Source organism: Oncorhynchus keta, chromosome 33 (assembly GCF_023373465.1).
Source record: "Oncorhynchus keta strain PuntledgeMale-10-30-2019 chromosome 33, Oket_V2, whole genome shotgun sequence".
Taxonomy (NCBI): Eukaryota; Metazoa; Chordata; class Actinopteri; order Salmoniformes; family Salmonidae; genus Oncorhynchus; species Oncorhynchus keta.
Window position 1 is genome coordinate 12,799,309 of NC_068453.1, and position 21,155 is coordinate 12,820,463.

Genomic DNA, 21,155 nt, shown 5'->3' on the forward strand with positions numbered 1-21,155 from the left:
GACTCCAAACGGAGTAACTTTCCATCAAATGGAGATGAAAAGTGAGAGAATATATTCAGTAACAGTAAAAGCGATCATTTCAAATCACTTATTACAAATATTTCTCATCATCAACTGCATTCTGAAGCCGCCACTCTGTGCGCATTCCACTGGAGTTGCACAAATCAACTGTGGAGAATATCAATCTCTCTGGCTGATTCTAGTCTACTCAATTTGAGAGGACACAGCCAAAGGCAATTTTGTTGGTGCCACTGTCTCTCTCTCTTTCCGTATCATCACCAAGACAATGCCATTATTTTAATCAAATTGTGTCTGCTACAGACAGAAATAACAAATGCTTGCAATAAAAGACAGCAGAGAATGTAACGAGGCACCCACTCTGACAGAAATACAGTACACATACAGGCTATCCATTGTAGCATGACAGAACGACAGTAATACATGATAGCTTGTGTGCTTGATTTTATTCCTGTCACAAAAACAGATTTGTATTTGCGTCCCATTGAAATCATACCAATAGCATAACTATCATTCACAATGCATTGTTGTTGAGAGAAAAGAGGACAGTAGAGAGGAGAACAAGAGAGCAGAGAAGAGGTGAAGGAGGTCAGAGAGAGATACGTGACTCACCGTCTTGCCCTGGAGTGACTGTGGGGTAATGGTCTGCACTGGGATGCCTGCTGGCATGGACCGGCGGTCAGGTGGGTAGTTATACTGAGAGAGAGAGAGACATGATGCTCTGTTACATGTACTGATTTCAACTGTCCGACAACTAAAATGAATGCTCTATTAATAAATAAAATAACTACTGCTCAATGCAGAGCAATTCCAGTCATTTCTGTATGCTTGAAACCCCTGGTGATGATTTTGATGTGTAAGATTGGCTTAGATGATTGTGGTCCATTCCTTGTCCGTTTACCTTGGTGAGGTGAGTCCTGTGCCTGCAGTCTATAGTCATAGTCTGGTCCCCTCTGAAGACGGGTGAGGACACCTCGGACCTGGTTGACCCTGGTGGTTTGTCTCTGCGGTGCTGGCCCGGAGGGGAGAAGGTGTGGTAGAGGGCCAGGGATCCATGGGAGGGGGATGTGGGGATGGAGGGGGCCACCCCCTGGTGCTCAGAGATGTTCCCCATGGTCTTGGGGCTGGGCAGGGTCCCGTAGTGGCCTGGTGGTGGTGGGCCCTGCCTGGAGAAGGCCTGCCTCTGCTGCCACTCATACAGCTGCCACATGGTGTCGTCCCTCATGGAGCGCCTCTTGTCTGCATTTACAGTTTTACATTTCAGTCATTTTGCAGAGGCTCTTATCCACACAGACTTTAACTTGGTTAAAACAAATATATATCAACACAATATATCACAGTCATTACAAGTGAAACCGTACAACCTCAAGATAGCCACAATCTGCAAAATCAGTGCCAGAAAGAAAAGAAGTGCAAGTGCAAGAAAGTATAACAGCAAAGTCTTCAACTACGTCCCAAACGGCACCTTATCCCCTATAGTCCCTGGTCAAAAGTAGTGCACTACATAGAGAATGGGGCACAGCCAAGTACAACAGTAAAGTTTAAGACCCATCACCTGCGTTGGATGTGGGAGCCAGGGCACGGTCGTAGATGGAGCCGGCCACGCTGCAGATGCTCTCGGGTCGGGACAGCATGTTCCTGGGGAGGGTACGGTAGCCCTCGGGGTAGCGGGGAACGATCTGGGCACGGTGGCTGGGCATGTTGCGGGGCAAGGTCTGGTAGGAGGTGATGCTGAAGGACAGGGGGACAATGAGGGGGAAATCAGTCAATGGATCAGCTGATAAAACATGTTTTACAAATACTTTGATCAATCAATCCACTCATTTAGCATTTTATAAACTGGGTGGTTCGAGCCCTGAATGCTGATTCGCTGACAGCCGTAGTATATCAGACCGTATACCACGGGTATGACGCGATGTGTCATGCTTATGAACATCCCTTAGCCATGGTATATTGGCCATACACCACACCACTTCATGTCTTATTGCTTAAATATAGTTATAGAGAAGAACCTGGGCCTAACCCCTAAAGAGCAATAATAGATACTTAGTAGTGTAAGTGCAGCATGCTTACTGCCTCTCTCTGTTAGTCTTAACAGTACTGTAGAGTACCTACTACCTCATGTAAAAGGCACTGTACAGTACCTACTACCTCCTGTAAAAGGCACTGTACAGTACCTACTACCTCCAGTAAAAGGCACTGTACACTACCTACTACCTCCTGTAAAAGGCACTGTACACTACCTACTACCTCCTGTAAAAGGCATTGTACACTACCTACTACCTCCAGTAAAAGGCACTGTACACTACCTACTACCTCCTGTAAAAGGCACTGTACACTACCTACTACCTCCTATAAAAGGCATTGTACACTACCTACTACCTCCTATAAAAGGCACTGTACACTACCTACTACCTCCAGTAAAAGGCACTGTACAGTACCTACTACCTCCTGTAAAAGGCACTGTACAGTACCTACTACCTCCTGTAAAATGCACTGTACACGACCTACTACCTCCTGTAAAAGGCACTATACAGTACCTACTACCTCCTGTAAAAGGCACTGTACAGTACCTACTACCTCCTGTAAAATGCACTGTACACTACCTACTACCTCCTGTAAAAGGCACTGTACAGTACCTACTACCTCCTGTAAAAGGCACTGTACACTACCTACTACCTCCTATAAAAGGCATTGTACACTACCTACTACCTCCTGTAAAAGGCATTGTACACTACCTACTACCTCCTGTAAAAGGCATTGTACACTACCTACTACCTCCTGTAAAAGGCACTGTACAGTACCTACTACCTCCTGTAAAAGGCACTGTACAGTACCTACTACCTCCTGTAAAAGGCACTGTACAGTACCTACTACCTCCTGTAAAAGGCACTGTACAGTACCTACTACCTCCTGTAAAAGGCACTGTACAGTACCTACTACCTCCTGTAAAAGGCACTGTAGAGTACCTACTACCTCCTGTAAAAGGCACTGTAGAGTACCTACTACCTCCTGTAAAAGGCACTGTAGAGTACCTACTACCTCCTGTAAAAGGCACTGTACAGTACCTACTACCTCCTGTAAAAGGCATTGTACACTACCTACTACCTCCTGTAAAAGGCACTGTACACTACCTACTACCTCCTATAAAGGCATTGTACACTACCTACTACCTCCAGTAAAAGGCACTGTACACTACCTACTACCTCCTGTAAAAGGCACTGTACAGTACCTACTACCTCCTGTAAAGGCACTGTACAGTACCTACTACCTCCTGTAAAAGGCACTGCACTACCTACAAAAGGCACCTACCTACCTCCTGTAAAAGGCACTGTACACTACCTACTACCTCCTGTAAAAGGCACTGTACACTACCTACTACCTCCTATAAAAGGCATTGTACACTACCTACTACCTCCTATAAAAGGCACTGTACACTACCTACTACCTCCAGTAAAAGGCACTGTACAGTACCTACTACCTCCTGTAAAAGGCACTGTACAGTACCTACTACCTCCTGTAAAATGCACTGTACACTACCTACTACCTCCTGTAAAAGGCACTGTACAGTACCTACTACCTCCTGTAAAAGGCACTGTACAGTACCTACTACCTCCTGTAAAATGCACTGTACACTACCTACTACCTCCTGTAAAAGGCACTGTACAGTACCTACTACCTCCAGTAAAAGGCATTGTACACTACCTACTACCTCCTGTAAAAGGCACTGTACACTACCTACTACCTCCTGTAAAAGGCACTGTACACTACCTACTACCTCCTATAAAAGGCACTGTACACTACGTACTACCTCCAGTAAAAGGCACTGTACACTACCTACTACCTCCTGTAAAAGGCACTGTACACTACCTACTACCTCCTATAAAAGGCATTGTACACTACCTACTACCTCCTGTAAAAGGCACTGTACAGTACCTACTACCTCCTGTAAAAGGCACTGTACAGTACCTACTACCTCCTGTAAAAGGCACTGTACAGTACCTACTACCTCCTGTAAAATGCACTGTACACTACCTACTACCTCCTGTAAAAGGCACTGTACAGTACCTACTACCTCCTGTAAAAGGCACTGTACACTACCTACTACCTCCTATAAAAGGCATTGTACAGTACCTACTACCTCCTGTAAAAGGCACTGTACAGTACCTACTACCTCCTGTAAAGGCACTGTACAGTACCTACTACCTCCTGTAAACTGGCACTGTAAAGGCAGTACCTACTACCTCCTGTAAAGGCACTGTAGAGTACCTACTACCTCCTGTAAAAGGCACTGTAGAGTACCTACTACCTCCTGTAAAAGGCACTGTAGAGTACCTACTACCTCCTGTAAAAGGCACTGTAGAGTACCTACTACCTCCTGTAAAAGGCACTGTAGAGTACCTACTACCTCCTGTAAAAGGCACTGTAGAGTACCTACTACCTCCTGTAAAAGGCACTGTACAGTACCTACTACCTCCTGTAAAAGGCATTGTACACTACCTACTACCTCCTGTAAAAGGCACTGTACACTACCTACTACCTCCTATAAAGGCATTGTACACTACCTACTACCTCCAGTAAAAGGCACTGTACACTACCTACTACCTCCTGTAAAAGGCACTGTACAGTACCTACTACCTCCTGTAAAAGGCACTGTACAGTACCTACTACCTCCTGTAAAAGGCACTGTACACTACCTACTACCTCCTGTAAAAGGCATTGTACACTACCTACTACCTCCAGTAAAAGGCACTGTACACTACCTACTACCTCCTGTAAAAGGCACTGTACACTACCTACTACCTCCTATAAAAGGCATTGTACACTACCTACTACCTCCAGTAAAAGGCACTGTACACTACCTACTACCTCCAGTAAAAGGCACTGTACAGTACCTACTACCTCCTGTAAAAGGCACTGTACAGTACCTACTACCTCCTGTAAAATGCACTGTACACTACCTACTACCTCCTGTAAAAGGCACTGTACAGTACCTACTACCTCCTGTAAAAGGCACTGTACAGTACCTACTACCTCCTGTAAAATGCACTGTACACTACCTACTACCTCCTGTAAAAGGCACTGTACAGTACCTACTACCTCCAGTAAAAGGCATTGTACACTACCTACTACCTCCTGTAAAAGGCACTGTACACTACCTACTACCTCCTGTAAAAGGCACTGTACACTACCTACTACCTCCTATAAAAGGCACTGTACACTACGTACTACCTCCAGTAAAAGGCACTGTACACTACCTACTACCTCCTGTAAAAGGCACTGTACACTACCTACTACCTCCTATAAAAGGCATTGTACACTACCTACTACCTCCTGTAAAAGGCACTGTACAGTACCTACTACCTCCTGTAAAAGGCACTGTACAGTACCTACTACCTCCTGTAAAAGGCACTGTAGAGTACCTACTACCTCCTGTAAAAGGCACTGTAGAGTACCTACTACCTCCTGTAAAAGGCACTGTAGAGTACCTACTACCTCCTGTAAAAGGCACTGTAGAGTACCTACTACCTCCTGTAAAAGGCACTGTAGAGTACCTACTACCTCCTGTAAAAGGCACTGTACAGTACCTACTACCTCCTGTAAAAGGCATTGTACACTACCTACTACCTCCTGTAAAAGGCACTGTACACTACCTACTACCTCCTATAAAGGCATTGTACACTACCTACTACCTCCAGTACAAGGCACTGTACACTACCTACTACCTCCTGTAAAAGGCACTGTACAGTACCTACTACCTCCTGTAAAAGGCACTGTACAGTACCTACTACCTCCTGTAAAAGGCACTGTACACTACCTACTACCTCCAGTAAAAGGCACTGTACACTACCTACTACCTCCTGTAAAAGGCACTGTACACTACCTACTACCTCCTGTAAAAGGCACTGTACACTACCTACTACCTCCAGTAAAAGGCACTGTACACTACCTACTACCTCCTGTAAAAGGCACTGTACACTACCTACTACCTCCTGTAAAAGGCACTGTACAGTACCTACTACCTCCTGTAAAATGCACTGTACAGTACCTACTACCTCCTGTAAAATGCACTGTACACTACCTACCACCTCCTGTAAAAAATGTACTGTACAGTATCTACTACCTAATGTAAAAGGCACTGTACACTACCTACTGTAAAAGGCACTGGGCTCCAGCTCCCTCTCACAGGAAATGGGCTGTAGGTAATACAAACCAGTCTTAACCATTTAACCGTCTCTTCTTGAAAAAAAACATGTCACTTTAAATTCCAGGTACGAACGACTCAAATAATAACATCTAGCTGTTTTTTTCTTCTTTTTTACAACTAGATGTTATTTTGGGATTAGTGTTGGGATTAGTTACTTGAAAAAGTAATATATTTCCCTCTAGTTACCACCAGAGTGTTGGGATTTGTTACTTGAAAAAGTACATATTAATCATTACATTTAAGTAACACGTTATATTCCTATTTATGTTACTTTGCGTTACCTTCATGAAAAAAATCTGGCTCGCCGACAGACTCCATCCACTCTGGGTCGATATCATACTGTACTCACTGACAGGTATCTGGTCGACTCTATAGGAAGGCACAGTACGACGGATGTAAATTGTGTGGCGGAAAACGTAGCAGGAATCCTGAGATTCGTCTGCCGCGCCCTCCCCTCTGTAAATCTACCCACCCACCTAGGCAGCGCCGACATTAACAGCTTTCCAGTCTTATCTCCCTGGCTTTCCCTGTGACAATGTCATGTGTGTGTCTCCCCCTTCTCTCTATGGAGTCCATAGTCACCTTGATAAAGAGCGGGATCCCCTGGCCCGTCTGCAACTTTCACCCTGGACGACCACTAGGAAGACCTGGGGAGGGCTTAACTTGTGGCTAGAGAGATGCTTCTGTGACCAACTGGGTATGAACCCGAGTCTATAGCTTGTGTTTGCCCACAGAGCTCAAGCCTCAAGGAGCTAACATAAATTATTCAGGTCTTAGCCAAGGTTACTCCCGGGGAAGACTTGACCTCTAGCTTGAGGGATGATGCTTCTCTGTGGCTTATACTGATAAGGCTGTACTCTCCATCAGACACCATAATAATGGAGGCTAGACAGCCATAACAGGCCTATTCTGTGGCCTACCATAGCCAGTGCATTGCTGGTCTAGGCAAGCTGCTGAAAACTGGTCTGATAAGAGGACAGTTCTCTGTGGTCGTTGAAAATATAGATAACTCCTTCTGCTTATGCTAAGGCAGGGGAATTGTTTTTTGAAGGGCCAACGCAGTCAAAAGCGAGTTTTTCCTGTGTTTTATATATATTTACACACAATGAGGTTGGAATAATGCTGTGAATTTGTGAAAGTGATGATAATGCCCTTTTAGTGTAAGACCTGAAATTTCAGCCTGTTTTGGTGGGATGGAATTTTGCATGCCTGGCGACGTCACTAATTCTTGCTTGAGAAATTGCTATTTGCTAAAACACCATTTTTGTTTCTTTTTGACCATTTTAATTGAAAACAATCACGGTAAGGTATTTAAATGTTAACAGTTATCAATAGTCAAATAAATCAATAAAACAAGGTTCCCGCCAACTCACAAATATAGCGCAGAAATAACAATTGTCCAGAAAGGGAGTCACCTCCCCACACCCATGAGTTAAGAATTGTTAAATGACAAATATGGCAGACCAAACAAAACATTTGTTAAACAACTAACAACTAAATGTACGTACAAACCTCTGATCTATGTTGAAATTAAAATAAATTGTTCATGGTCATTCATGCATTGTCATTCAAAGCAGCATACAGCAGATGGCCACATTGGTTTTACCCTGATATACAACACAAATAGTATAAAACCAGTGATAGAGACTTTTTTAGGTCCTCTAAGCAACAAAGACACAAACAAACATGTGTGTTAGTGATAAGGTGTTGAATTTGGAGAGAAAAAATAAAACAGGCTTTTTTAATTTAAGGAATCAGAATTGTCTAAACAAGCCTCAAATACCGGTAGACGTTTTGTACGGAGGATTATTAAATCATTTAAAAAAATGTTTTCTCCCCAATTGGTAGCTACAGTCTTGTCCCAAAGCTGCAACTCCCCTATGAACTCAGGAGAGGCGAAGGTCGAGAGCCACCCGTCCTCTGAAACACGATCTTAACAAGCCACACTGCTTTTTGACCCGGAAGAAGGATACACAGTCTAGCTGGCGAGGAGTCAGCTTGCAGGCGCTCGGCACACCACAAGGAGTCGCTAGAGCGAGATGGGCCAAACCCTCCCCTAACCTGGACGACGCTGGGCCAATTGTGCGCCACCTCATGGGTCTCCCGGTCACGGCAGGCTGTGACACAGCCTGGGATCGAACCGGGTCTGTAGTGACACCTCAAGCACTGCGATGCACGCCTTAGACCGCGGCGCCACTCAGGAGGCTCTTAGTACAGAGGACTTTTAACTGCAAATACAATACCTCAACAAATCTGCTAACATTATTTGTCTCAGCATTAACACAAGATTCTACATAAACCTCTGATCTCAGGCTTCAGTTGGAGGTTTCAGTTTAGCCCACAGTCTGTCCCAGAATGCCTGGTGCTGATGGGGGTCCTGGGGCCAGTCCAGATAGGTCCTGGTCTTCACCAGGCGAGCCAGCCTGTGGTGGGCAGACAGCCTGCGAGGGGGGATCTTCTCCAGGAAGACCAGGAGGAGGATGTCCCTTTGTTCCACCTGCAGTCTGGAGGTGGCCAGCTTCATCTCCAGGGAGCACCAATTACTGTGCAGGTAGTGGCGACTGACCAGGCAGAGTGTGCGACGGCTCCGGTAGAGGCTGTCTGTGATGTTCTCCACAATGTCCTTCCCCAGCTGGAAGTCCCTGCTGTGCAGACAGAGGCGTAGGAAAGGGGGACCCCTCTTCTCCAGGTTGGGTAGTAGCTCCTCCACCACCCAGCGCTCGTCCTTCCCGCTGTAGGAGACAAACGCATCATAGTGGTAGCGCCCCCTGGTGTTTGATCGCATCGCCTCCGACAGCCAGCCAAGGATGATGTAGTAGAGGGGGAGGAGGTAAGGACCGGCCAGATTATGGACCAGCACCACCAGCATGAAGAAGATGACTCCCAGGCCAGTCGCAGCAAAGAGCACAAAGCCCACCTCTGTTGTGCAGTTGGCTTCTGTGTACTTGACAAAGTTAGGCGTGTCTAGTCCATTGTCTGACAAGCATATCAAGTCCTCTAAATTATACATAACTTCATGATTAAGCATGATCACTTCAACCGGCCTGTACCCTTTTGCCCATGCAATGAGCCAAGCATTGTCACAACTGCAAAACATCTGTAATGTATCAAGTATCAAATACTTTAGGCTAGAGAGAGGTTCAGTAAAGCTGTAGATTACATGAAAAACGTTCTCGATACGCAAATATAACGTTTTCAAGGATTTAAAGTCTTTAGTTAAACCCCCCTCCCAAGAGTCAATCCTGCAGTTTGAAAGTTTCAGAACCTCCAGTTTGGTCAGGTTGTGAAAAATGATGTCGGCAGAACGCTGTATTAAAAGATCCACCTGTTCTAGAGTCAGTTTCCTCAGGTGAATCAGCTGATTCATTGATGTTAAATCCACACTTTTAGCTGAGAGCTTTGACCTGTACACAAATGTCTCCACAGACCTGAAGTACTTTCCCATGAATTCAGATCCACAAAGGAATTCTTCAGCATCAGCATGAAGATGGGTTACAGACTGAAAGAAGGGTCTGTCACAGTCTTCAAATGACACCGTCTGGCCTTTGAGTTGGAGACTCATGTTCTGTTTAGATGTGATGTTACTGCCAATAATCAACTGCATTGGCCTCATACCTGAACTAATGTACAGATGAGTCAGGTGACTCAGAACGTCACCGAATACAAGTGTCAGATTCAGCTTTATCACGGCTTCTCTTGGTGGATAGTTCAAGTACCCCAGAAACACTTGTCTTAGACAGGTAAGTTGTGCGAAAGACATTGCTTCAATATTGTAGATCTGTGGATTTTCCCTGAGGTCTAACAATGTCAAACTATGTAAACCGATAAACGTGTTTGCATACAACTGGGTTATACTATTTTGTGTCATGTCTAAGGACTCCAGGTTTGCCAATCCGAAGAAAGCAAAGTCTTCAATGTTTGAAATGAAACTACATGACAAATCTAGAGACCGCAGGTTCTCAAGACAGCTGAACTGTTTTGCAAAAAGAGTTTGTACATTGCTCGACATGAAAGTGAGTTTTGTTAACCATGTGATTGGTTTTTCTCGGAACGAGCAGAGGTCAAAACTGTTTTCTGTCTGGCCAGATACATATAACATTTTAAGGTTTTTGAGGCTGGAAATAAAATTAAATTTCAAATGGGGAGAAGAATGGAAGGGTCCAGGTCCATCAAAACCCATATATTCCAGCCCAATGCACAATTCAACACTGGACATGGAGAGGCTGCTTGTATTGACATTGGCAAAATGTATTTCCTTGATTGAAAGCAAAAACACTACATTACAGATACTTTCAAAATCAATGCTATTCCTACCATAGGAATACAAGAGCTGGATTTGCTTAATGCCAGACAGGGGAAGGCGCAGTAGGACATCCTGGTTTAGGCCCCCAGAAAAACGTGTCAGGTTCTGGAGACAGGCCAGTGCACCTTCCTCTATATGGTTTATTTGACCGAAATCTAAAATGACGCTTGTTAGATTGCTTTCGGTAGCTTTTAAGATGGAGCAGTTTGATTGGTTTAACGATTGTATATTTGGTGCATGTACATTTAACTTTGTAAGTGAAATTATATTAACTATTCTGCATAGTATTTCTGACAAATTCTCTACACAGGGTTCATGAATATAGACACTTTGTAATTGAGGTATGTAATGGAAAACATCTGGTGCCATTGCTGATAGCCTATAACCAAATATGGTCAAATTACGTAGCTTGACTAGATCTCTGAATGTGTTAGGCCCAATATGACAATCGCAGCACCCAGTGACCAATCCATTAATGTACATATGTTGCAGATTTTGAAGGCCCTGGCTATTCCCAGCTGGAAGGATTTGAGGAAAACAGCCTCCAATGTACAGATACTCCAAATACTGAAAACGAGCGAAAAAGCCCAGAGACATGGAACTATTTCCCCCACGTTTCATAGATATGCAGAGGGTATTGATATTAGAGGGAAGTCCAAGCAGATCCTCCTCGACGGCTGTGACATCTCGACAGGCAGCAGTGTACTGTTCTGCCAAAGGACAGTAGTTCCAGGTGGGAAAGTATTCCTCGCTGTTATAAACGTGGCATTTAGGATGCATCCATCCACTAACACTCTGAATCAACAGGAACAGGGAAAACATGGCTCTCATCTCTCCCAACAACAGTCAAATCTACTGAGATGATTGTTCGGATCCGGTTGAAGTCTGTATGAATGTTGGTTTGATACAGTAACACCCGTCGGAGTGCTGCAAACAGTATGGAGCCTTTCTTCTTCTTTATTCCTTTCAGATGCCTTTCTCCTCGGTGACTAACAGCTCCAGTTGAATGGTACTTAAAAGGTTACAAAGTCATTCTCGAATGGTTAGTTTGGTTCCAAAAGTAAATAAAGTATAACATGTCCCACAGTCAACGAAGAAATTAGTGGAGGGCTGCAGTGTGTTCTCTGTCACAGTTAACGTCTGTGAACATCTCAGGAGCAGCAGAACTGTATGTGTACAGTACAGTCATAGTGTCTGTTATAAACAGCTTGTGAAAGTCTCTATTTTTACAGCTCTCTTTCTGTTCCTCAAAAAAAAAGACAGACATTCTTTCTGTTCCTCAAAAAAAGACAGACATTCTTTCTTTTTAAAAAAAGATAATTGACATGAAGGATATGTTTGAACATGATAGATTTCAGAAGATCACTAAGATATCTGTAAGAGTTACAGAGGGTCAAAGATCATACCCCCAAGAGGTTAGCATGTCTTGGGGGTATGATCTTGGACCCTCTGTAACTTTCTCACTCATCATTATTCACATTTCATTCAGGATTATCTGTAATCCTGGTCAAATCCACATGAATGTAGAAGTGTTTAGAAACATATTACATTTTTATTTACAATAAAAGTGACTCCAAAATGACACAATACATTATGGGCACAAAATAATCTGAAACAATCAAAACAAACTGCAAATGCATCCAACAAGTTTGTAGAGTCACAAGCTTGATGTAATCATTTCATGCTAGAAACATGGGACCAAATACCAAAAAAAAAAAATTGACTACTTTATTTCCAAGACTCTTCAGGGTTGTCAATAATTTCGACCCCCTACCTTTGAGAAGAAAAAAAACATTTGACTTGTTAAACAAAATCTATTTCTCTGAAAAATTGTATTAGTAAAAAATAATATAATTACACAGTTTTGTGAGCATACAATATAGCTCAATATTTTATACAGTCATTATTGCTAATCTTAATCCTTTGAACTCTCTTCTTGACAAACATATTGTTGATGAAGTAAGCATTCCTATAACTCAAATAACAACTCCCAATAGTTATTTTTACAACTTCATGTGTATTCTGGAAATTACAGAGCTCTACCAGACGGTTGAGAAGTCAAGAGGTTATTACTAGCAATGCCATAATCGAATGGTAATTTTCATAGCCTTTTTAATCATCTAAACAATATTTCTCAAATTAATTTAGGTTTGCTTGGATGGCTTTTTCTATGTAGGTTAAGCATTGTTAAATGAGGACGGATGTTATGGTAATTCCGTCAGTCCAAACATGAAAATTCAATTACATTGAAATGAATGCGTTTTCAGGTGGTTTATAGTGTACAATGTCCCTCAAAATGGTTCTTAAATTTCAAATGATCCAGGTTCTTCCACCATGTTTTCCACATATTCAGACTACATTTAGAGAAAATTAAGTGCAGTTTTCAATTACTATTATATAGATAATTGTATAGGCAACCTTAAGTCTGAATATTGATTAATTGATCCCATGGGTCATGAAATGTGGTTTAACACCAATTTATGCTGCCTAATATAATGAGTTGACAACAATTTAATTATATTTTTCACCAAGTATTTTTAATTAAAAAAAATATGAATCCATCATACATTTTACTGACATATCAACTGCTTGGTTGAGCACATTTAAGAATTCTTGCTTTATAGCCTTTTACATTTTAACTATTTATTTTCATTTTCCTACTCTTCAATGTCTAACAGGAATGGTGCAACTGAATTCCTGTCTTTTATCCCATATCTTTGGTGACTGATTGAGTTCTCTTACAGCCCTCTCAGTGGGCAAAGTGCCAAAACACTAAACTGCAGCAACCCAAAAGGATACAAATGATGTACATTTTTGCAAGAGGGAGTTGACCAATCAATAGGTATGTGCAGTTTTCCAGAAGGACAACCATCTCTGCAGCACTCCACCAAAATCAGACCTTTATGGTAGAGTGGCCAGATGGAAGCCCCTCAGTAAATTCAATTACCGCCCGCTTGGAGTTTGCCTAAAGGCACCTAAAGGACTCTCGGACCATGAGAAACAAGATTCTCTGGTCTGATGAAACCAAGATTGAACTCTTTGACCTGAATGCCAAGCGTCATGTCTGTAGGAAACTACGGTGAAGCATGATGGTGGCAGCATCACGCTGTGGGGATGTTTTTCAGCAGCAGCGACTGGGAGACTAGTCAGGATCGAGGCAAAGATGAACAGAGCAAAGTACAGAAAGATCCTTGATGAAAACCTGCTCCAGAGCGCTCAAGACCTCAGACTGGGGTGAAGGTTCACCTTCCAACAGGATGACGACCCTAGCACATGGCCAAGACCACAGAGGAGTGGCTTTGACAAGTCACTGATTGTCCTTGAGTGGCCCAGCCAGAGCCTGGACTTGAACCCAATAAAACATCTCCGGAGAGACCTGAATAGCTGTGCAGCAACGCTCCCCATCCAACCTGACATAGCTTGAGAGTATCTGCAGAGAAGAATGGGAGAAACTCCCCAAATACAGGTGTGCCAAGCTTGTAGCTTCAAAACCAAGAAGACCCAAGGCTGTAATCACTGCCAAAGGTTCTTCAACAAAGTGTTGAGTAAATGGTCTGAATACTTATGTAAATGTGATATTTCAGTTTCTTATTTTTAACACATTTGCTTTGTCATTATGGGGTATTGTGTGTATTGTGTGTAGATTGATGAGGGAAACTTTAGAATAAGGCTGTAACGTAACAAAATGTGGAAAAAGTCAAGGGGTCTGAATGCTTTCCGAATGCACTTGTAGATACATGGACTGACACGATGCAGAAATGATGCATTTAGTTTGAACCTTTCATGTTTGATTAGAGAACGAATCCATGTGATTCGATATGGTTTGCTGCACTAACATTTGCTGCATAAATATTTTCCATTCCAAATTAAAACCTGCTGTTGATGGAGCTCATGAGCTGGGCCTCTCTGAGCTGGATCTGGGCCTCTCTGAGCTGGATCTGTAGGAGCTGACGTGTGTGTGTGTGTGTGTGTGTGTGTGTGTGTGTGTGTGTGTGTGTGTGTGTGTGTGTGTGTGTGTGTGTGTGTGTGTGTGTGTGTGTGTGTGTGTGTGTGTGTGTGTGTGTGTGTGTGTGTGTGTGTGTGTGTGTGTGTGTGTGTGTGTGTGTGTGTGTGTGTGCGTGCGCGTGTGTGTGTGTGTTTAATGTCCACAATAGCATCAGTTTCTCTTCTCCTTTCTTTACGGCCATAAAGTGCACCTCGCAAAAGCTGTCCTCGTTATGAAATGATCAACTTTACCCTGTATATCTAAAAATGACAATATACACTGATTGTTTAAAAAACTATTGCCGATAGAGAACCTGAACAATGAAAATACAATCTGTTGTAAGCCCCATTCAGCAGGTACAGCCAGATGAGAGTTGTGTTTCCGGTTTACTTTCACACAATTTCAAACGGCAAAAAAATAACAATAAACTAGCAAATTACATAGGTTGTCACTCAACTAATAAAGCCTAAGATCACACAAGCCATTTTAGCATTTGCAAGCTGAAAGTGGCGCACAGATGTGCAAGGTCAGGAACAGGCTGCCTACCTCTCGTTGGTCAGCGCGTGAAGCTGGGCACCGTGCACAGTTTGACTAGGCTACTGATTTTGCCTGGGGGTTGTTCGGCTTGCAAATGACTTGTAGATCAATGACAGTCAACACAGTTACATGTGGCTCCACACTGTTGTCACCAAATATTAGGTCTTTTCGGAAGGCAGAAATAATGTAATATGAGCATCAATAAATTGTTAACCGGCGATTCTTAGCATTTCAGTAGATTTTTGGACCAAAATGTACATTTAGCAGACACTCTAATCCAAAGTGACTTTACAGGACCTATTAGGGTTAAGTGCTCTGCTCAAGGGCACATCGACTGTTTTTTCAACTAGTCAGCTCAGGGAATCGAACCAGCGATCTTTCGGTTACTGGCCCAATGCACTTAACCGCTAGGCTACCTGCTGCCACTAATTACCTGTGTGTTTATCTAATTAAAGCATTATGCTAATAAGTCCCAGCTTTAGCTTTACCTTTCCTTTATATACCTGGGAGACACAATTAATGGCTGGGTCATTAACATATCACAGACACACTCAGGTCTTTATCAGGAGAGGAGAGCCATGAACTCATTACAGTAAGAGGTGATTGACCACAAGTGTTAATATGAGTCAGTGACACAAAGACACCAACGGCCTTTATGAAGTCTCAAAATCATGTCCAGAAACTAGCCTGTATATGATAAATAAAAGCATATCCCCTTGAGGATGAGACAGAGCATCTGACAGTATTGTAAGCCTACAACAACTGCATGGTAAGAGTCCATTTGGCATTACAACAGTAAGCTAAAAGGGACAGGGGACATTAAAAGAACAGGGGGCTCAATTGAACCAGTCCATTGTTTGTGCTGTTTAGCATCAGTTCCTCTGAGTCCTTCTTCTTTTCAGAGGCTTAATTGCCGTAAACAAATACAGTTTAATGGATGGTAGAGAGGGAAAATGGAAAGTAGGGCGCTGGCCCTAATCTGTATTCTCGCTGGCTCTGAGGCGAGGCTATAACAGAGGCTGCAGGCTGAATGTCTGGGCTCCTAATATGGGCTTAGTACAGTAAATTCACAGCCAGAGAGTAGGGACACAGAGCTCAGTGGTAAAGAAGACATAACCTCAAACACAGCCAATAGCCAATGTCATACAAGCACAGGGGAATTAAGTATGCATTTATAACTTATGTTCAACAAACACTTCTGTAGAGCCCAGTGAGCTATAGCAACAGGGCTCCCGAGTGGCGCAGCGGTCTAAGGCACTGCATCTCAGTGCGAGAGGCGTCACTACAGTCCCTGGTTCGAATCTAGGCTGTATCACATCTGGCCGGGATTGGGAGTCCTATAGGGTGGTGCACAATTGGCATCATTGTAAATAAGAATTTGTTCCTTATCTGACTTGCCTAGTTAAATAAAGGATAAGTAAAAACATAGCCAATACCTTTACTGGACAGCTATCTTTAAATACATAATAATAAAGTCCTGTACTAGGTGCAATGCATATGGATTTAATTGATCTATATTTCACAGTACAACAGTTCTAATATCTCACCTTGCTGCCCACAGTTCAAATAGAAGCTTGGGACCAGAGCGTTTACTTTGCACTGCTATGTACACACTATCTCCGTCAAAGGGAATTGGAAACGTGAGAACACCAGATTGTTGGAATAACACAGAGAGGGAATCAGTATTTACACGTACCAAATGGCACCCTATTCCCTATGTCGAGCACTACTTTTGACCAGATCCCTATTGGTCCATTTGAGACGCCACCTAAACACATGTCATCTGGAAGTTTCCCTCCTATTCCCTGGGCTGTTATATAGGACTGATGATGATGCAGTAGGAGCATTGAGCGGTGCTCTACTGGTAACAGGGGTCCATAACTTATTAATCTAAAGGAATGGGAGGAGGAGAGTAAAGAGACAGGGAGAAAACACTCCCTCGCTCCTGTTCTCAAACAAGCCCAGCAAAATGAGTGCATGATCCCTGACGACATACAGTGGTGACATGAAAAGCTTTTAGCTCTCGCGGCCAAGGATGCTAGAGTACTGTGCAGAGACAGTGAAAGAGAGAGAGAGAGAGAGAGAGACAGTGAAAGAGAAAGAGAGAGAGGGGTATGGTCAAGATAAAGAGGTCTGGGAGATATAGCCACGGGAGAAGAGGAAGTGGTTGTTTTTTTACTTCTCAGTCTCTGTCCTCCCGTTGCTGTTAGAGACAACCTAACCTCTAGATGGCTGGCTGACTCACTGACAGAGTGCACTGCAGACACACAGAGGTGGTTTTTGCTTGTTAGATATTACTGCATACTCTGAACTAGATGCACAAGCATTTCGCTACACTCGCATTAACATCTGCTAATCATGTGTATGTGAACAATAAAATGTGATTTATTTTATTTCTGTTATTTTACCAGGTAAGTTGATTGAGAACACGTTCTCATTTACAGCAACGACCTGGGGAATAGTTACAGGGGAGAGGAGGGGGATGAATGAGCCAATTGTAAACTGGGGATTATTAGGTGACCGTGAAGGTTTGAGGGACAGACTGGGAATGTAGCCAGGACACCGGGGTTAACACCCCTACTCTTACAATAAGTGCCTTGAGATCTTTAATGACCTCAAAGAGTCAGGACACCCGTTTAACGTCCCATCTGAAAGACGGCATCCTACACAGGGCAGTTTCAGGGTACTGGGATATTTTTTTTAGACCAGACGGAAGAGTGCATCCTACTGGCCCTCCAACACCCCTTCCAGCAGCATCTGGTCTCCCATCCAGGGACTGACCAGGAACAACCCTGCTTAGATTCAGAAGCAAGCCAGCAGTGGTATGCAGGGTGGTATGATGCTGGCTATTTGAGGTGGTTTTTGCTTTGACAATGAGTTTGCACTGTCTGAGAGAACAGTAACAGATTTCAGAGAGTCATGGGTACGGTATTCGGCATTTTTGGACACCGATTGTGGACGTTTTGTTTTACCTTGATTTAACTAGGCAAGTAAGTTAAGAACACGGCCTAGAAACGGTGGGTTAACTGCCTTGTTCAGGGGCAGAACGACACATTTTTACCTTGTCAGCTCGGGGATTCGATCTTGCAACCTTCCGGTTACTAGTCCAACGTTCTAACCACCCGCCTTACATTGCACTCCACGAGGAGCCTGCGTGGCAGGCTGACTACCTGTTATGCGGGGGCAGCAAGAAGCCAAGGTAAGTTGCTAGCTAGCATTAAACGTATCTTGTAAAAAAACAATCAATCTTAACATAATCACTAGTTAACTACATGGTTGATGATATTACTAGTTTATGCCATCCGTTAGATAAAATACGGAACGGTTCCGTATTTCACTGAAAGAATAAACATTTTGTTTTCTAAATTATAGTTTCCGGATTCGACCATATTAATGACCAAAGGCTCGTATTTCTGTGTGTTATTATGTTATAATTAAGTCTATGATTTGATAGAGCAGTCTGTCTGAGTGATGGTAGGCAGCAGCAGGCTCGTAAGCATTCATTCAAACAGCACTTTCATGCGTTTGCCAGCAGCTCTTTGCAATGCTTCAAGTATTGGGCTGTTTATGACTTCAAGCCTATCAACTCCCGAGATTAGGCTGGTGTAACCGATGTGAAATGGCGAGCTAGTTAGCGGGGTGTGCGCTAATAGCGTTTCAATCGGTGACGTCACTCGCTCTGAGACCTTGATCCCCTTGCTCTGCAAGGGCCGCGGCTTTTGTGGAGCGATGGGTAACGCTGCTTCGAGTGTGGCTGTTGTCGATGTGTTCCTGGTTCGAGCCCAGGTAGGGGTGAGGAAAGGGACAGAAGCTATACTGTTACACTGGCAATACTAAAGTGCCTATAAGAACATCTAATAGTCAAAGGTATATGACATTTTGTTATTTCACCTTTATTTAACCAGGTAGGCAAGTTGAGAACAAGTTCTCATTCACAACTGCAAGATAAAGCAAAGCAGTTCGACACATACAACGACACAGAGTTACACATGGAGTAAAACAAACATACAGTCAATAATACAGTAGAAAAATAAGTATATATACAATGTGAGCAAATGAGGTGAGATAAGGGAGGTAAAGGCAAAAAAAGGCCATGGTGGCGAAGTAAATACAATATAGCAAGTAAAACACTGGAATGATATATTTGCAGTGGAAGAATGTGCAAAGTAGAGATATAAATAATGGGGTGCAAAGGAGAAAAATAAATAAATAAATACAGTAGGGGGAGAGGTAGTTGTTTGGGCTAAATTATAGATGGGCTATGTACAGGTGCAGTAATCTGTGAGCTGCTCTGACAGCTGGTGCTTAAAGCTAGTGAGGGAGATAAGTGTTTCCAGTTTCAGAGTTTTTTGTAGTTCGTTCCAGTCATTGGCAGCAGAGAACTGGAAGGAGAGGAAGATTTGGTTTTGGGGGTGACCAGAGAGATATACCTGCTGGAGCGCGTGCTACAGGTGGGTGCTGCTATTGTCACCAGCGAGCTGAGATAAGGGGGGTCTTTATCTAGCAGGGTCTGTAGATGACCTGGAGCCAGTGGGTTTGGCGACGAGAGCGTACATGTCGCAGTGGTGGGTAGTATATGGGGCTTTGGTGACAAAACGGATGGCACTGTGATAGACTGCATCCAATTTATTGAGTAGGGTATTGGAGGCTATTTTGTAAATGGCATCACCCAAGTCGAGGTTCGGTTGGTCGAGGTTCGGTTGGTCAGTTTTACAAGGGTATGTTTGGCAGGATGAGTGAAGGATGCTTTGTTGCGAAATAGGAAGCCAATTCTAGATTTAACTTTGGATTGGAGATGTTTGATGTGAGTCTGGAAGGAGAGTTTACAGTCTACCCAGACACCTAGGTATATGTAGTTGTCCACGTATTCTAAGTCAGAACCGTCCAGAGTGGTGATGTTGGACGGGCGGGCAGGTGCGGGCAGCGATCGGTTGAAGAGCATGCATTTAGTTTTACTTGTATTTAAGAGCAATTGGAGGCCACGGAAGGAGAGTTGTATGGCATTGAAGCTTGTCTGGAGGGTTGTTAACACAGTGTCCAAAGAAGGGCCAGAAGTATACAGAATGGTGTCGTCTGCGTAGAGGTGGATCAGAGACTCACCAGCAGCAAGAGCAAAATCATTGATGTATACAGAGAAGAGAGTCAGTCCAAGAATTGAACCCTGTGGCACCCCCATATAGACTGCCAGAGGCCCGGACAACAGGCCCTCCGATTTGACACACTGAGCTCTATCAGAGAAGTAGTTGGTGAACCAGGCGAGGAAATCATTTGATAAACCAAGGCTATCGAGTCTGCCGATGAGGATGTGGTGATTGACAGAGTCGAAAGCCTTGGCCAGGTCAATGAATACGGCTGCACAGTATTTTTTCTTATCGATGGAGGTTAAGATATCGTTTGGGACCTTGAGCGTGGCTGAGGTGCACCCATGACCAGCTCTGAAACCAGACTGCATAGGGGAGAAGGTATGGTGGGATTCGAAATGGTCAGTAATCTGTTTGTTGACTTGGCTTTCGAAGACCTTAGAAAGGCCGGATAGGATAGATATAGGTCTGTAGCAGTTTGGGTCAAGAGTGTCCCCCCCTTTGAAGAAGGGGATGACCGCAGCTGCTTTCCAATCTTTGGGAATCTCAGATGACACAAAAGAGAGGTTGAACAGGCTAGTAATAGGTGTTGCAACAATTTCAGCAGATAATTTTAGAAAGAAAGGGTCCAGATTGTCTAGCCCGGCTGATTTGTAGGGGTCCAGGTTTTGCAGGTCTTTCAGAACATCAGCTGACTGGATTTGGGAGAAGGACAAATGGGGAAGGCTTGGGAGAGTTGCTGTGGGGGGAGCAGTGCTGTTGACCGAGGTAGGGGTAGCCAGGTGTAAAGCATGGCCAGCCATAGAAAAATGCTTATTGAAATTCTCAATTATAGTGGATTTATCGGTGGTGACAGTGTTTCCTATCCTGAGTGCAGTGGGCAGCTGGGAGGAGGTGTTCTTATTCTTCATGGACTTTACAGTGTCCCAGAACTTTTTTGAGTTTGTGTTGCAGGAAGCAAATTTCTGCTTGAAAAACCTAGCCTTGGCTTTTCTAACTGCCTGTGTACATTGGTTTCTAGCT

General features: G+C 43.6%; 2 protein-coding genes across 19 annotated transcripts in view; both read right to left on the reverse strand.

Annotated features, from left to right (window-relative positions):
* Positions 1-21,155, reverse strand: part of LOC118366242 (pleckstrin homology domain-containing family A member 5-like) — a 222,493-nt gene that overhangs the window by 18,095 nt on the left and 183,243 nt on the right. For 17 of the 18 annotated variants that reach the window (XM_052491924.1, XM_052491926.1, XM_052491929.1 and 14 more), the window contains 3 exons: positions 1,574-1,749; positions 920-1,257; positions 631-714 (listed from right to left, as the gene is read on the reverse strand). In XM_052491924.1, the coding sequence (XP_052347884.1) occupies positions 631-714; positions 920-1,257; positions 1,574-1,749 (598 nt within the window). Of the gene's footprint in view, positions 1-630; positions 715-919; positions 1,258-1,573; positions 1,750-12,103; positions 12,304-21,155 lie in introns of those variants that run through there. The other variant, XM_052491936.1, reaches the window with a different exon arrangement.
* Positions 6,726-11,805, reverse strand: LOC118366243 (toll-like receptor 13). The gene has a single exon (XM_035748761.2). The coding sequence runs from the start codon at positions 11,358-11,360 to the stop codon at positions 8,535-8,537; it is 2,826 nt and encodes a 941-aa protein (XP_035604654.1). The 5' UTR covers positions 11,361-11,805; the 3' UTR covers positions 6,726-8,534.